We start from the raw sequence: 18,627 nt of genomic DNA on the forward strand, positions 1-18,627 counted from the left end.
TCTACGGTGAGTAATCACTGTCTTACGGCTTGCAGTATTCACAGACATTATTCCTATGTTCCGCACATAGAATTTTAGAGCAGGAACAGCAAGTTGCTACACCTTTTCGGTCCCTGGTTCCAGGACAGAAAGCACATGGTCCAAGTCGTCACCAAATTGGCGCAGTAACATCACTGTGCTCCTCCTCATAACCATGTACTTTGTGAATGTCATTTCTGAGTTGCCTTGGAAGCCTCTTGTTTACCATTCTAGTCTTCATATGCTCTTCACATAGTCCTAGGGCAAGATTTTTCAGGAAATCTGAGCGTTTGATCATTTTCCGTCTTTTACCAGTCTTTATACCACCGGGCGAGTTGGCCGTGCGGTTAGGAGCGCGCAGCTTTGAGCTTTTTTCGGAAGATAGTGAGTTCGAACCCCACTGTCGGCATCCCTGCAGATGGTTTTCCGTGGTTTCCCATATTCACACTAGGCAAATGCTGAGGCTGTACCTTAATTAAGGCCACGGCCGTTTCCTTCCCATTCCTAGGCCTTTCCTGTCCCATCGTCGCCATAAGACCTATGTGTGTCGGTGCGACGTAAAACAAATAGCAAAAAAGTCTTTGTACAGTGCCATTGTTTGATAACTTTACCAATAAAGCACTCCACTACAAACAGTTCACCGCAGACGAATACTTTACACAACTCACAACGTGGGGTCACATGCGACCCAAGAGCCATACATTTGAATATAAACAGCGGGAGAAAATAATGCAACCACTCGTTTCAAGAATGTGTCAAGCCCTGAAGGTACTGGAAGCATCAGCTCCCTTGATCATAGAGGCGCATGGACAGAATCGGTTTAGTAGTCAGGCGGGTCGCCCACGACCCCACGTTGTGGTTCTAGGGTTAACCCGACGTTTAGTGGCAAAGAAAAAAAAAAAAAAACTATATTCCCGCTCAGCAGGATTCTTATTAGTGTTTCAAACATCTTTCCGAGTTACTAGTATGTCGATCGTCCACACAGCGACGCTGTGATAGCAGAATATCATGTGTCGCATGCGATGTGGCTTCGTACTGTAGTTCTCTCAGTTATGAATGAAACCTTTACTATCTCTCCCTCTCGCTCTTTTCTTGTATGATATGGTAATGAAACTGTGAAATTATATCAGTTATCTCTAGGGTTCGGAAGTTTAATGACCTAAAGAAGTACAAAATATGACCCAAGAAAGGTAAAATATGACTGAAGCATTTTAGTCAGGGGTGTAGCCAAGGGGTGCGGATGGGGGTTACTGGGTGGTTAGACCCCTCCCCCCCACTTGAATTTTTACAAAAGAAAATAAGGAGAAACTGAAAATAAACAAGTGAAAGTCGACTCAGTGGGTTGGCTCTTTTGAATATTCACAGAGACATTATTGTAAAATCAACAGATCTTTTGAATCTATTTTCTAAGAAGCCTCGAAAGCTCGAAAGTTGGATTTTAGATTGTAAACTGAACACACCATTTGCTGTAACGCTGTTGACCTTATCGTATTTTTCTTGTTCTGTATTTTAATGTAAGATTTTGTAGAGTATCGGTACTGCAATCTGAGTACCAACATATTTTACTTGTATCAGTGTCCTTATAACGACACTCGTGCATGCGCGCACCACATTATGTTCTATCAGTAGCGGCGCTAAGAAGCTCGCCCCCCCCCCCGCAATAATTGAAAATGGGCCCCTCGTTTTTTGATAAGGAAAGTTATAAGTTTATTTCGTAGTACAAGGTTATATATTATTGCAATGAACAGCAACGAGGATGATAATAATAATAATAATAATAATAATAATAATAATAATAATAATAATAATAAAACATTACAAATTTAGTTTTCAAATCCGAAGGAATAAAAATAACACACACACACACACACACACACACACAAAAATGCATATTCCAATTATAGTAACCAAAACACTCTGACCGTCACAATATTAAGAAATAATCGTACTCCTACTTAAATATACCGACTGCCGAGAGTTATAAATAGGCTAGAAACTTGAGTACTAAAGTTTAGATAAGGAGGATGTCTTTGTTGTTGTTGTTGTTGCTATTTTGCTTGACGTCGCACCGTCTTATGGTGACGATGGGACAGGAAAAGCCTAGGCATGGGAAGGAAGCGGCCGTGGCCTTAATTAAGGTACAGCCCTCACACTTGCCTGGTGTGAACATGGGAAACTACAGAAAACCATCTTCAGGGTTGCCGGCAGTGGGATTCGAACCCACTATCTCCCGGATGCGAGCTCACCACTGCGCGCCCCTAACCGCACGGGCAATTCGCCCGGTATGTCTTTGTTATCGCATCTTCGCTGGCTACTGGGTTCTCAGAACTGGCTAATTACTTCTGATTAATTATTCTGGCTCGGGGACTGGGTATTTGTGTATGTCCCAACACTCCCTTCTTCATATTCATACAACACACCACACTACCAACCACCACAGAAAAACGCAATAGTGATTACATCCCTCCATATAGGGTTAGCGTCAGGAAGGGCAACTGGCCGTAAAACAGAGCCAAATCCACATGTGCGACGCAGTTCGCACCCGCGACCCCACACGTGTGGGAAAAGCGGTAAAAAAGAGGAAGAAGAAGATGCATTTATATGCAAAATAAAATATTCCTTCAAATGGGGTCAGGAACCCAACAACATTTACAGGTTTTTTTTTGTTTGTTTTTTTCTTCAGGTTTCGGATAAAATGACATCAGGAATTAAATATGACCTTTCTTGAACATCTGAACCTTGGTTATTAGTTCTGGTACGTGAGCCCCAGCGGGAGCAAGGCTGTGCTATACTGGAATGTGCTTACAGCAGGTGATGTAACATTATGACACATGGCGAGGAATCCTCTTCAGTTTTAATATCGATGACCTCACAAAACTTCAGAATATCTGACCTACTGATTTATAATTATTTGTTGAAACCAAGAATTACGAATTACGTTGTTTGGCAATACGCAACACATGAATTTTAATTAGAGGTTCAGTAAACTTTAATGTTGCAGCTGGTATTTTGTACCTTCATTCAACTTTTCACGCAATCATTCGGATTGTTCTCGGTGAAGACGTGTGAAATATCTTCCTTCTTTTTCCTCAAACCAGTCTGGAAAGATTAATTCAGTGAACACAATTAATGTTGTTCATGGTTTGTGGTTATAGTAGTTCGCTAATTGAACAGAACAAAGACCAATAACTTTTTCCTAGTTCTGATTTAGCGTTGAATGATGACCTAGCTTCTTACATGAAAATTGAATTGGCAACACTGTGAGTAACCCTCTGAGGTTACCAGGTAGATGAAGTGAAAAAAAAAAAAAAAAAAAAAAATCAATGACTCATAGGAACATGAGTAGATTTAATTCTGATGGTGGAGAGGTGGGGGCAAGCAGTAGGCCTATAGGCTTCACCCTTAATATATACCGGTACCGGTAAGAATTAACAAAATAATAATCAAAGTAGCTAGGCACGATGTATCCGCATTCATGCGGACATGTCCGTATTTTCGATGTTTAATACAGCGTCCAGGAAAATGTTTATATTTTCTGCTAATGTTCGCTTTTTTAATTATTGAGAAGTCACATCTTTTCATTTTTGTTTTCATTTCGTATCGACAACAAGCTATATTTTCAATATCGATTATTGAATTGCACCGTTTGTTATTCACTTACAATCGATCATTATGCTAGTAAAACCAAAGATACCGGGCGAGTTGGCCGTACGGTTGGAGGCGCGCAGCTGTGAGCTCGCATCCGGGAGATAGTTGCTTCGAACCCCACTGTCGGCAGCCCTGAAGATGGTTTCCCGTGGTTTCCCATTTTCACACCAGGCAAATGCTAGGGCTGTACCTTAATTAAGGCCACGGCCGCTTCCTTCCCATTCCTAGGCCTTTCCTGTCCCATCGACGCCATAAGACCTAGCTGTGTCGGTGCTACGTAAAGCAAATAGCAAAAAAAAAAAAAAACAAAAAAAACCCCAACGAATTTACATTGCTTACAATCGATATATCGTTAAACTGTTAAAAATATCCAGTCCAGTCAGAAATACCCAAGGGTCATGGGCTGTATAAAGTGTAGGTACGTGCGATGTGGGTAATATTATTTTTATTTTGTTTGTATCTTGTGTAAATTGAACTAATAATGTTCCATTCGGGATTCGGCAGTCCTGACCAGTTCCATTGACAGGGCGAGTTGGCCGTGCGGTTAGGGGTGCGCGGCTGTGAGCTTGCATCCGGGAGATAGTGGGTGCGAACCCCACTGTAGACAGCTCTGAAGATGGTTTCCATGGTTTCCCATTTTCACCCAGGAAAAGACTGGTGCTGTACGTTAAGGAAGACCACGGCCGCTTTCTTCCCTCTCCTAGGCCTTTCCTATCCCATCGTCGCCATAAAACCTATCTGTGTCAGTGCGACGTAAAGCAAAAAAAATAAATGCAATCCTGTTGAGGGTGTTCTCATTTTGGGGTTTCAGAATATGGTAACCGTAATCACAACTCAGCCGGTCCTGTGGTGTAGGGGTAGCGTGCCTTCCTCTTAACCGGAGGTCCCGGGTTCGATTCCCGGCCAGGTCAGGGATTTTTACCAGGATCTGAGGGCTGGCTCGAGGTCCACTCAGCCTACGTGATTAGAAGTGAGGAGCTATTGACGGTGAGACAGTGGCCCCGGTCCAGAAAGCCAAGAATAACGCCTGAGAAGATTCGTCATGCTGAACACACGAATCCTCGTGATCTCGTAATCACAACTCAATGGCAAAATTTAAGGAATGAATTCATCATTTAGACAGCAGGGGGGGGGGGGTTATGACAACGTGGGTTTGGAAGTACATAATTACAGAGTTGTCGGAGCGTGTATTTACTGAGTCCACGGCGACACCTCCTGGCTGTCAAAGTAATCACGTTTCGAATAAATTTGATGTGGGCCTGACCTAACTCTACGTCCCCGCACATGATATCCTGTCCTCTCTAGTTCTTGGTGATAGCTTGTCGGGACCTTGCTTTCTTCCGAACAGGCTCACTGGACAGAACTACTCAGTTTTCTTGCTCACTACATTGCTTCATTTCTGGGAAGACTCACCACTAGCTTCTCGTCGACATGCACGATGGTGCTTCGGAACCTTTCAAAATTTTTCTCCGGCAGGCACCTTAATGTGTATTATCCCGGACGCTGGCTACGTAGGAGTGGATGTACCATTTGTTTGGCCACCACGCTCCCCAGATTTAAACCCACTGGACTTTTACCTTTGGAGACTCGTAGCCTTAGGACTATCGTGTATTCGACTGCTGTTGGTTATGAACCAAATAAAATGTCGGATAGATCTGCAATTATTATGCATTTCCAGGCGCAAATTTTCCCACCGTTTTCTTCTCTCTATATGAAGAACCCATTCCTGAAATGTTGGCGTATATATTCCACTATTAATCTTACTATACGCTTTTTGTCGAGCAAACAATGTTCATAAAACTGGGTACAATTTAGGTCTTTTGAAGTTATCTGAGTCAACAATAAGTTTTTCACTAAATTCACAGATAACCTCATTTATTCCTGGTGTCAACTGTGCTTTCTTTACATAACTGAGCTGAAATAGCAATGCTTCCCTGAACTCTTTAACAACCTCCTTTCCTCTCAGGAATATTTTCACCGGGCGAGTTGGCCGTACGGTTAGGGGCGCGCGGCTGTGAGCTTGCATCCGGGAGATAGTGGGTTCGAGCCCCACTGTCGGCAGCCCCGACCTTAACTAAGGCCACGGTCGCTTCCTTCCCGCTCCTAGGCCTTCCCTATCCCTTCGTCGCCATAAGACCTATCTGTGTCGGTGCGACGTAAAGCCAATTGTAAGGAAAAACCCGAATATTTTCAAACAGTTCCTTTACCCTGCATAAAATTTCGCAATATGTAAATGAGTATTATCGACATTCATCGATACAAGCTGCAAAAAAAAAAAAAAAAAAGAAAGAAAAAAAGAAAAAAAAGGCTCGCTGTTGAAAACTACGCAGAAATTAAAGTCTAATTTTAAAAAGAATAAGAATCATCTTCATCATACGTTTCCTCTTAAAAGGTACCTAAGTGTGCCATGGTTGGATCCCGAAACCTTGGATTCACGAGATTAGTATTTGTACTAAAAATACAGGGAAGATTTTACTGTATTATACAATTCTGAAATGCTTGACTGTTTCCGGTTACACAGAAGGCATTTCCATATTTCATGTGAATTTATTTTGCTGACTGTTCCAATAGATTGATGAGGTTATGGATTATGTATATACTGATAAAACTTGAGTTTATATCCAATGAGATGTATGTGTCTTATTTGGGTGCATTTCTTCGTGATACCATTTGTGCTCTTATCAAGAACCTAACTTAGTTTTGTGATTTAACTGTAAGCAAACACATCTCCATTATTGCACACAGTGTTACATGTTTCAAACAAAGGTAAAGGCTTCCACAATTCGTGTACTCGACTCTTAATAGACAAAGTGATCGACTTTGTGCACCAGAAATTAAATTTGTACTTATTGCTGTTGTGGGCTGTGTAAACCTCTAGGGCCACGCGCTTCTCCATGCGCCCAGAGCGATGTCGACTATGTTCCCTTATATAAAGCAACAAAAATAAATCTAGTCGGTGTCGGCCTGATTGGTGCAGTCGACCAAGTCATTGGCCTTCTTTTCCTAAGAGAGCCGGTTCGATCCCATGCGAGGTCTGTGGCATTTGAACGTGTTTTAATGCGACAGCTCCGTAAGATTGGCTTCCGGCATGCCAAATATTTTCCAAGGAACAAATATTTCCACACACTGGCTTCTATTAAAATTTATAGCAATTAGTACGGACGTTAATAATAATAATAATAATAATAATAATAATAATAATAATGTCCGCCTCTGTGGTGTAGTGGTTAGTGTGATTAGCTGCCACCCCTGGAGGCCCGGGTTCGATTCCTGGCTCTGCCACGAAATTTGAAAAGTGGTACGAGGGCTGGAACGATGTCCACTCAGCCTCGGGAGGTCAAATGAGTGGAGGTGGGTTCGATTCCCACTTCAGCCATCCTGGAAGTGGTTTTCCGTGGTTTCCCACTTCTCCTCCAGGCAAATGCCAAGGCCGCTTCCTTCTCTCTTCCTTGTCTATCAGTTCCCATCCCCCACCAAGGCTCCTGTTCAGCATAGCAGGTGAAGCCGCCTGGGCGAGGTACTGGTCATTCTCCCAGTTGTATCCCCTGACCCAGAGTCTGAAGCTCCAGGACACTGCCCTTGAGGTGGTAGAGGTGGGATCCCTCGCTGAGTCCGAGGGACAAACCAACCCTGGAGGGTAAACAGATTAAGAAAGAAAGAAAGAAAGAAAGAAAGAAAGAAAGAAAGAAAGAAATAATAATAATAATAATAATAATATTAATAATAATAATAATAATAATAAAGCCTAATAACCAAAGGGGCTGCCTGGCCGAGGCAATAAAGGCGTGCTCGGTTCGCCCAGAAGGAAGTGGGTTCGAATCCCCTTCAGGAAGTCGTAAAATTTAAGGAACGAGATTTTAATTTCCGGAGGTGCATATGGCCCTGAGGTTCATTCAGCCTACACCAAAAATGACTACCAGGTTAATTCCTGTGGGCAAAGGCGGCCGGGCTTATAGCTAACCACTCTACCCCATCAAGTGCCGAGGTTACGGATAGTGGAAGCCTTTAACTTCCACCCCTTCCAGGCCTTCATGGCCTGTACGGATATTGCTGTGAGGTTTTGAAGAAAAACATGGTAACATCGTTGGGATGATAACCCGTGTTAACAGGAAATTCATTTAGATTTGTTTGTTATATTATATATTATAATATTATAATATAATAATTATTATTATCATTATCAGTAGAATTCTCCAAATGACGATTTATCCAAATTCGCAAATCAATACCTTTACCGAATTAATCAATCTGTATTCGTATAGATAACATATAATAATATTAATTTGGATAAATCATTGTGTGAAGAATTCCAATGTAGCTTCCGTTTTAAGGACCTCTCCCACTTCACCTTGGGGTAGGCATGTGTATGGATTTGGCCCAGTTTTACTGCTGGATGCCTTTTCTTACGCCAACCCTGTTGTGGTTGGTAGTGTGTGATATGTTATACGTAGATATGTATTAAGACGAACATTAACACCCAGTCCCCGAACTATAATAATAATAATAATAATAATAATAATAATAATAATAATAATAATAATAATAATAATAATAATAATAATAATAATAATAATAATAATAATAATAAATTATTAAAATTATTATTATTATTATTATTATTATGTAATTTGCTTTACGTCCCACTAACTACTTTTACGGTTTTTCGGAGACGCCGAGGTGCCGGAATTTGGCTCCGCAGGAGTTCATTTACTTGCCAGTAAATCTACTGACACGAGGCTGACGTATTTGAGCACCTTCAAATACCACCGGACTGAGCCAGGATCGAACCTGCCAAGTTGGGGTCAGAAGGCCAGCGCCTCAACCGTCCGAGCCACTCAGCCCAGTCCCGAGCTAGAGAGGAATTAACCATACACAGTCAAATTTCCCGACCTGGCAGGGAATCGAATATGGAACACTGAACCGAAGGTCACTATGCAGCCAAGGAGCCTGACCTTCTTTTCCTCCTCTGTATTACTTTAATTGTAAAACTGAACGAGTGGCTACGCTGTCAGCTTCATTCGGGAAATAGTGGGTTCGAACCCGACTGTCGGCAACCCTGAAGATGGTTTTCTATGGTTTCCCATTTTCACACCAAGCAAATGCTGGGGCTCTACCTTAACAAAGGCCATACCTGCTTTCTTTCCACTCCTGGCCCTTTCCTATCACATCGTCGCCATAAGACCTGTTGGTGTGACGTAAAGCAGATTGTATTAAAAAACTCTTACCAGGCGAGTTGGCCGTGCGGTTAGGGGCGCGCCTCTGTGAGCTTGCATCCGGGAGATAGTGGGTTCGAACCCCACTGTCGGCAGCCCTGAAGATGGTTTTCTGTGGTTTCCCATTTTCACACCAGGCAAATGCTGGGGCTGTACCTTAATTAAGGCCACAGCAGCTTCCTTCCCATTCCTATGCCTTTCCTATCCCATCGTCGCCATAAGACCCATCTGTGCCGGTGCGACGTAAAATAAAAAAAACTCTTCTCGAGTGTCTTCCGCAGTGTCCAGGTGTCCACAGTGTTCTTGGTGGAATGCCACATTTTCTTCCTTCACGTGCCTTATTCACATTTCCCTCCCTTTTAAACCGGGAATTCATCGATTCTTTTCAGAAACGTGTTCTGTTCAGGATAGGATGTGCAGTTATCTTTCCCATATGTGAGAGGATAGGTGCAGAATCAGTGTGTGTCGCGAGTACGTCGCAACTGTAAACCTCTGTGTCTAGCAATGCTGAGACGCCCCAAAACTTCGTACTGTGTAACATAGCGACATTTGCGTGGAGTTCAAAATAGACATTGCTTAGAAAGTCAATACCATTCAGTTTGAATTCTGAGTCCTCATATGGCAGGCACGTGACATAATAAGAAGCACGTTCGTAGTAACCGGTTTCAAAAATGTGTATGAAAGCAAAATACGGTAAGAGTAAGCGCTACAGAGGTTTTCAATGTTTGATTATCTGTCTGGTTAGCATGCCGGCCTCTGGTTCGAAGGGTCCAGCGTTCGCTTCCCGGCGGGATCGAGGATTTTAACCTTGATTGGTTGCCTCGGGTATCGAGTGTGTGTGTGCCGTCTTCATAATTCGATTTCCATTGTAGGTAGGGCCTCATCCTCACAGGCACGTAGGTCACCCATGGCTGTCAACTCGAAAGTCCTGCACCAGGTCTCTCTGGAGGCCATAAGCAAATAATGACGTTTGATTTAGTACCCCAGGTACTCGTCAACACCAGAATTTTTTTTTTTTTTGCTAGTGGCTTTACGTCGCACCGACACAGACAGGTCTGATAGCGACGATGGGTTAGGAAAGGGCTAGGCGTGGGAAGGAAGCGGCCGTGGCCTTAATTAAGGTACAGCCCCAGCATTTGCCTGGTGTGAAAATGGGAAAGCACGGAAAACCATCTTCAGGGCTGCCGACAGTGGGATTCGAACCCACTATCTCCCGGATGCAAGCTCACAGCTGCGCGCTGCTAACCGCACGGCCAGCTCGCCCGGTACACAAGAATTAATTTACGGTTTTCGGAGACGACGAAATTTTGTCCCGCACGAGTTCTTATACAAAGCAAAGCAAAGTCACCTCCGTGCAGGCCATGAAGGCCCTTGGAGGAGTGGAAGGTAAAGGCTTCCACCATTGTTAACCTCGGCACGTGATGAGGTAGAGTGGTTAGTGTAGGCTGAGTGAACCATGCGCCTCTAAATCGAGGTGTACAAATAAACCCTATATTTTTGGAAAGACTTGAGGTGCAAACCTTGAGTCTTAAAAAAAGAAAAAAGTGAACCTCAGGGCCATGTGCACTTCCGGAATTGGAAATCTCGTTTCTTAAATGTTACGACTTCCGGACGGGGATTCGAGCCCACGTCCTTCAGGGCGAACCGAGCACGCCTTTACCGCCTCGGCCAGGCAGCCCCTCGAGTTCTTATACGTGCCAGCAAATTTACCTACACGGGGTCGACGTATTTTTAGCACCCTCAAATACCACCGGACTGAGCTAGGATCGAACCTGCCAAGTTGGGCTTAGAAAGCCAGCGCCTTAGCGTGAGCCACTCAACCCGGCAAAACGAGAAGAGAACTCCGTAGATTGGTCACGTAAGAATATCAAATATCATTCACTCCATATACAGTATGAAATCGTACTTGACTCCAATGAGTCACAGTACAGCGCATGCAAATTTCAAAACGAACGTATCGAAGCAGATGTCAGTAATGTAGGAAAATGTAAAACAATCGCTTACGATTTCCGCCTTGAGATGTTGCAGCTTCTGGTGGAGCGCTGCAAGGTGGGTTTCGGACTCGAATGGGTTGCAAGAGGGTTCTTGCTCCCAGCGGGCCTTGCGATTGTCGTTGCGAAGCTGCCAGGCGGCAAAGAAATGCTGAGACAGTGTGAAATGTGTTTGGCTGTTGTCGTTAACACTGCCAATTCCAGCCATTACTTGCAGGAGCCATCGTCTGTCCCCTCCTTGGCATCTGCAAGTGGATGGACTTTTTAAACGCTTCACAAACTACAACAGTACACTGTCAACCTCTCGCAGAACTGAAAACACTTGCTAACACTCACCTGTGAGAAAAGTATGTTCACCGCACTAAGCTCAGCACCAAACTACAGAGTACCGAGTGTACCCAAGTGAAAGCTGTTTGCAACTTGTCCTGTTTCTCAAGGCTTCTCAACGTTCACTGCTGACTTGCCGTGGGCGGAGGCGAGGCAGAAGTCAATAGGCACCTGCAACAATTGTGTCATTTCATTCACTAAGGCTTCCTTCCGGTATCAGCTTGCATTTAACAGGTCTCCCTCGAGCCCGCAAGCCACTTTACTTTAAACTCAGACCGGGCTGCGACGTGACTTGGCCTAAAGCAGTCAAGGTCGACTTTCTACTACAGAAAACTGGGTTCATATCCCAACACAGAACCGGAAGGTATACCAAGAACGATTGCGTAACCGTAAGAAAATCTGTATTGAGTCCTCAACCTGATCGAATCCCAACTTTATTATTATTATTATTATTATTATTATTATTATTATTATTATTATTATTATTATTATTATTATTATTATTATTATTATTATTACACGCCAATGTGGCTCAGGCGGCAGCGCGCCAGTCTCTCACCGCTGGGTTCCGTGGTTCAAATCCCAGTCACTCCATGTGAGATTTGTGCTGGACAAAGCGGAGGCAGGATAGGTTTTTCTCCGGGTACTCCGGTTTTCCCTGTCATATTTCATTCCAGCAGCACTCTCAAATATCATTTCATTTCATCTGTAATTCATTAATCATTGCTCCAGAGGAGTGCGACAGGCCTCCGCAGCCGGCACAATTCCTATTCTCGCCGCGAGATGGGGCTTCATTCACTCCATTCCTGACCTGGTCGAATGACTGGAAACAGGCTGTGGTTTATTATTATTATTATTATTATTATTATTATTATTATTATTATTATTATTATTATTATTATTATTATTATTATTATTTAATTGGCTGTCCTGAGAATGGTTGTCTGTGGTTTCCTATTTTTACTTCCAGGCAAATGCCGGGACAGTTCCTAATCATAGGCCACAACCGGTTCTTTCCATTTCCTTACTCAATGTGTTTCACCGAGCTCGATAGCTGCAGTCGCTTAAGTGCGGCCAGTATCGAGTATTCGGGAGATAGTGGGTTCGAACCCCCTGTCGGCTGCCCTGAAGATGGTTTCCCGTGGTTTCCCATTTTCATATCAGGCAAATGCTGGGGCTGTACCTTGATTAAGGCCACGGCCGCTTCCTTCGCAGTCCCAGCCCTTTACTGTCCCAACGTCGCCATAAGACATATCTGTGTCGGTGCGACGTAAAGCCAATAGAAAAAAAACACACAAAAAACAAAAAAACAAACAAACAATTTGTTTCACCATATATTTATTTCATCTTCATTAGTTCCTCAACTGTGGGTGGCGTCAGGAAGGGCATCCGGCCGTGAAAACAAGCCATATCATTTCATCTCGCTCCATTCCCGACCCCGTATCAGGAAGCGGAGCTAAGGGAGGGACATAAAATAATAATAATAATAATAATAATAATAATAATAATAATAATAATAATAATAATAATAATAATAATAATACAAACCCCATGGCACTACAGCCCTTGAAGGGCCGTGGCCTACGAAGCGACCGCTGCTCAGCCCGAAGGCCTGCAGATTACGAGGTGTCGTGTGGTCAGCACGAGTCCTCTCGGCCGTTATTCTTGGCTTTCTAGACCGGGGCCGCTATTTCACCGTCAGATAGCTCCTCAATTCTAATCACGTAGGTTGAATGGACCTCGAACCAGCCCTCAGGTCTGGCCGGGAATCGAACCCGTGGCCTCCGGGTAATAATAATAATAATAACAACAACAATAATAATAATAATAATAATAATAATAATAATAATAATAATAATAATTTTGCTAGTACTTTAACGTCGCACTACCGCATCAACAGTTTTCGGTGAAGCAAGGAAGGGCCCGCAGAATTCGCCTGGTGCGAAAATGGGAAACTACAGAAAACCATTTTCAGGACGGCTGACGGTGGGATTCGAACTTACCATCTCCCGAATGCAAATTCTCAGCTACTCGACCCTAACCGCGCAGGTAACTCACTCGGTACTACTACTACTACATCATCACTACTACTACTACTACTACTACTACTACTACTACTACTACTACTACTACTACTACTAATAATAATAATAATAATAATAATAATAATAATAATAATGTCCGGTTTCTTGGCTGAATGGACAACATACTGGCCCACCAACCAATCACCATTGCTATTTATTTCTGGCTGTCGACCAGGTAGCGGATTCCCAATCAGGTAGTCTGTTCTTAAATGCTGGAAGAAGTACTTTTATTCAGTTCTCCAACATTCTTCATGACAAACAAATTTACCATTATATCTTCATCATCATTAATCAATCGCCACTGATCCGCACCCAGGACTGCCACCAGAGTTTCTTCTTAAATTATTTCGAAGAATGTGAAAATTGTCCGCCTCTGTGGTGTAGTGATTAGCGTGATTAGCTGCCACCCCCGGAGGTCCGGGTTCGATTCCCGGCTCTGCCACGAAATTTGAAAAGTGGTACGAGGTCTGGAACAGGGTCCACTCAGCCTCGGGAGGTCAACTGAGTAGAGGTGGGTTCGATTCCCACCTCAGCCATCCTGGAAGTGGTTTTCCGTGGTTTCCCACTTCTCCTCCAGGCAAATGCCGGGATGGTACCTAACTTAAGGCCACGGCCGCTTCCTTCCTCCTTCCTTGCCTGTCCCATCCAATCTTCCCATCCCTCCACAAGACCCCTGTTCAGCATAGCAGGTGAGGCCGCTGCGGATCAGTGGCGATTGATTAATGATGATGAAGATATAATGGTAAATTTGTTTGTCATGAAGAATGTTGTATCCCCGACCCAAAGTCTGAAGCTCCAGGACACTGCCCTTGCGGCGGTAGAGGTGGGATCCCTCGCCGAGTCCGAGGGAAAAACCGAACTTGGAGGGTAACCAGATTAAGAAGAAGAAGAAGAATGTGAGAATTTATCGAACGTATCCCTTGGTAAATTACTCCGCACCCTAATTCCTCTTCCCATAAATGAATGAAAATGAAAATGAAAACCTACAACCTGTTTTCCAGTCATTGACCGGGTCAGGGATGTAATGAATGAATCATATATAGGCTATTAGTACGATGGGGTCGCCACTCCCAAAGTGATTTAGTAATGAATGATAGTCCGCCTCCGTAGCGTAACGGTTAGTGTTATTAGCTGCCGTCCTCGGGGGCCGGGTTCGATTCCCGGTACTGCCAGAAATTTAAGAATGGCAGGAGGGCTGGTATATGGTTCAAGTGGTACACGCAGCTCACCTCCAATGGGGGTGTGCCTGAAAAGAGCTGCACCACCTCGGGATGTGGACACGAGTTTTTAGTCCGACTCGTTGGATGAATGGTCAGCGTACTGAGAGTCCCGGGTTCGATTCCCGGCCGGGTCGCGGATTTTAACCTTCATTGGTTAATTCCAATGGTCCGGGGGATGGGTGTTTGTGCTGTTCCCAACATCCCTGCAACTCACACACCACACATAACACTATCCTTCACCACAATAACACGCAGTTACCTACACATAGCAGATGCCGCCCACCCTCATCGGAGGGTCTGTCTTACATGGGCTGCACTCGGCTAGATATAGCCACACGAAATTATTATTATTATGACTATGAAATGAGAATGGAGAGTGTTGATGGAATGAAAGATAACAGGGAAAACCCGAGTACCCGGAGAAAAACCTGTCCCGCCTCCGCTTTGTCCAGCACAAATCTCACGTGGAGTAACCGGGATTTGAACCACGGTATCCAGCGGTGAGAGGCCGACGCGCTGCCGTCTGAGCCACGGAGGCTCCGTGCCATAAATGAATATTCACCCAAACTTGTCCTCTTTAATTAAGACTTTATCCTCATGTTACGGTATTTCCAACTTTTGACCCTTTTAAATAGTATTTATTTCCAGATGTGCTCAGTTATGTTTACACAACTAAGCCTCCTTTTACTAGTACTACTACTACCAAATGTTTTAACTCCTCCCCTGAAGGGGCAGGCGGGCCTCCTCTTTCAGGCCAGGAGATTAGTATCGGAGAAGGAGATGTGCGGAGAAGGTGAGAGGGGTTGGCCGTGGCCTATATTAAGGACTATATCGGCAAAGGCCTTAGTGCAGGAGAGTAGAAAACCACGAAAAACCATTCTCAGGACAGCTGACGCTGGGGACCAGCCCTCTCCGTCTCCCCAATAGAGAAGCTTAGAGCCACGGTAGAGCCGTGGCCACCCCTCCTCTGCTCGGTTGGCCACTCGGAGTGCAGAGGTGTCGGACTACGTACCAGCCGTGACAACTTGTGGGCCGAGACCCACTCTGCATCCACCGACCCCTTTCTTTTTACATCAAGGCCCTATGTTAATTTAACATATTCCCTCTTTTCTACTGGTGCCATATTATACGTGAGGGTGCATTTTATATACATACACATATCCTCTCATACTCTCATTGTAAATGTTAAGTGAAAGGTTCTGTAGACTGTCACGAAACAGCAGTAAGTCTAACATCAAATGACAATGCCTCAAACATCTGGAATGTACATCTAAAAGTTCGCACACGTGGCGACAAACTGCTTCGTAAATAGCATTCCCGCGTGGTAGCACTCATTGCGAACCATGTCAGCAACAGCAATTGGAAGGTTAATAACTCCATTCATACTATTTAACCTGTTACTGTTATTCCACGTCATCTCTCCACTGACAGCTCGGGACATACCGCTTAGTCAAATAACTCATCTCCTCACTCCCGGCTATTCCCAGCCCAAAGTTTGCAACATTTTCTTAACAATAGCCTTTTGTTAGAAATCTCGTTGGCTGAATGGTCAGCGTACTGGCCTTCGGTTCAGAGGGTCCCGGGTTCGATTCCCGGCCGGGTCGGGGATTTTAATAGCTTCTGATTAATTCTTCTGGCTCGGGGACTGGGTGTTTGTGTCCGTCCCAACACTCTTCTCCTCATATTCACACAACAGACTACCAACCACCACAGAAACACGCAATAGTGATTACATACCTCCATATAGGGTTGGCGTTAGGAAGGGCGTCCGGCCGAAAACAGGGCCAAATCCACATGTGCGACGCAGTTCACACCCGCGACCCCACAGGTGTGGGAAAAACGGTAGGAAAAGAAGAAGTCTTTTGTCAGAAATCCGGTAATTATGAGAATAAATATTGACCTACAACATCTTAATAACTATGAAAATAAAACAGTTTATGAATTGACCTGGTTGAAACTCAAGTTATTATCAGTACCAGTAAAAACCTCAATTCCCTCAAACAACGGAAGATCCTTTCAATAATTTTAAACTGTAAAATCATACTCTATTCTACTCTAGTGACTAAACTAGGAATTTTTATGACTGAGTCCCTAAATTGGACTCAGCAGACAATCAAATCCACATCAGGTTCCGACCTCAATAAATTGGATAATAATAATAATAATAATAATAATAATAATAATAATAATAATAATAATAATAATAATAATAATCTTCCGCTTTTCCCAAACTGTGTGGTCGTGGGTTCAAACTGTGTCGCATATGTGGATTTGGCCCTGTTTTGCGTCCGGATGCCCTTCCTGACGCCAACCCTATATGGAGGGTTGTAATCGCTAATGCATGTTTCTGGATGGTTGGTAGTGTGGTGTGTTGTCTGAATATGAAGATGAATGTGTTTGGACAAATACAAACCCTAGCCAGAAGAATTAATCAGATGAGATAGAAATCCTCGACCCGGCCGGGAATCGAGCCCTGGACCCTCTGAACCGAAGGCCTCAACGCTGATCATTCAGCCAAGGAATCGAATGCTGATAATAATAATAATAATAATAATAATAATAATAATAATAATAATAATAATATAGAAATATTCTATAATACAACAGTGACTAACCTAGGAATTTTTATGACTTCACTCCTCCAAAGTTCCCTTCTGCATCTTCCTCACTTAAAACTATTCCAGCGATGCTTCTTCATATACCACCGATCCACCGTTCCCTAGATTTATCCCGTTTTCTCTTACCCTTACCTTTCAAATAAAGCATCACCTGGGAATTCCGTCGTCTGTCATCCTTTTCACGTGCCCGAACTTGTTCGATCTCCTTCTCCAACACTTTTTATTCTGCCTCCATAATTTCTCTGATCTCATCCAAGCTCGACTTTCCAGCCTCTCTCCTCGAAAAGTTCAACTCTGAGGCTAACCATTTCCTTGCATGTTATTCGGTTTCAGTTCAGTACAGCAAAATATTTTGTGCCACGGAATTGTAGATGAGTTTCTTGGTTTTGAGCTTCTACTCTATAATACTGAATTTAGTTTACCATGAAGATCTTGATGCAAAAATTTGTTAACTAGTTTTTATTAGTTTGGAGTTATTCTGAGGTAAAGTTAAAGCTTTGAAACTTTTATGCAAATGTGAATTTTATTGATTTTTTCTCAGAAGAGCAATAAAACATACTTATTATTTTAACTTCTGAGCTACAATGCTCTATCCTTATAATGACTTAATTTTGTAAAGCTATTTGTCCAAAAAAATTGAGTTAATGCCTTCTTGCAGACTAGAGAGTATGGCATAAGGTGTGCTTGTATTAAAGAAGAAGGGGTTATGTACAACAATATGTTTATGAAAAGAGTAATGAAATGAAATGGCGTATGGCTTTTAGTGCCGGGAGTGTCCGAGGACATGTTCGGTTCGCCAGATGCAGGTCTTTCGATTTGACACCCATAGGTGACCTGCGCGTCGTGATGAAGATGAAATGATGATGAAGACAACACATACACCCAGCCCCGTGCCAGAGAAATTAACCAATGATGGTTAAAATTCCCGACCCTACCGGGAATCGAACCCGGGACCCTTGTGGCCAAAGGCCAGCACGCTAACCATTTAGCCATGGAACCGGACAAAAGAGTAATAATTTCATATGAACAATATATTAGTTTAAAATACTAACATTTAATGCATAACAGCTTTTTTCATATATATGAACATTTTACACAATGTAGTTTTTGTATATTAACACTTTAATCAATACACATTCCACACGAAACAGCCACACAAAATTATTATTATAGTTAATTTTCTATTATTACAAAATCCCTATTAGAACCCATGGAAAGTTGTGTTGTGTGGTTTTTATTTTCCCCTTCAGTACATTATACCGCCATAGATATACAACCTGAAAATTCTTATTTTGACCAGTGGCTGAATCACTTCAAGTTATAACATTCTTAGAGTTGTAGATGGAGCTATATAGTATTTTCTAGGAAAGTTAGCATACGACTAGAGACGTCTAATTAACCTCTATGACCTTCATCATCTGTCCAAATGTGGAAAAAAAAAAAAGAAAAAAAAAACCTCTGCCTTTTGTTCATTGTTAGCTATAACATGTATTTGTAGGTTGCACAGC

The 18,627-nt window shown here is 43.1% G+C and overlaps 1 protein-coding gene across 2 annotated transcripts in view; it reads right to left on the reverse strand.

Moving 5' to 3' along the window:
* The window catches only part of LOC136863343 (uncharacterized), a 215,677-nt gene that overhangs the window by 109,653 nt on the left and 87,397 nt on the right, over window positions 1-18,627 (reverse strand). The window contains exons 2-3 of one of the 2 annotated variants that reach the window (XM_067139730.2): window positions 11,207-11,368; window positions 10,884-11,115 (exon numbers count right to left, since the gene is read on the reverse strand). In XM_067139730.2, the coding sequence (XP_066995831.1) occupies window positions 10,884-11,078 (195 nt within the window). In that variant the 5' untranslated portion in view covers window positions 11,079-11,115; window positions 11,207-11,368. Of the gene's footprint in view, window positions 1-10,883; window positions 11,131-11,206; window positions 11,369-18,627 lie in introns of both variants that reach the window. The other variant, XM_067139731.2, reaches the window with a different exon arrangement.

The sequence above is a fragment of the Anabrus simplex genome, chromosome 2, assembly GCF_040414725.1.
Source record: "Anabrus simplex isolate iqAnaSimp1 chromosome 2, ASM4041472v1, whole genome shotgun sequence".
NCBI lineage: Eukaryota > Metazoa > Arthropoda > Insecta > Orthoptera > Tettigoniidae > Anabrus > Anabrus simplex.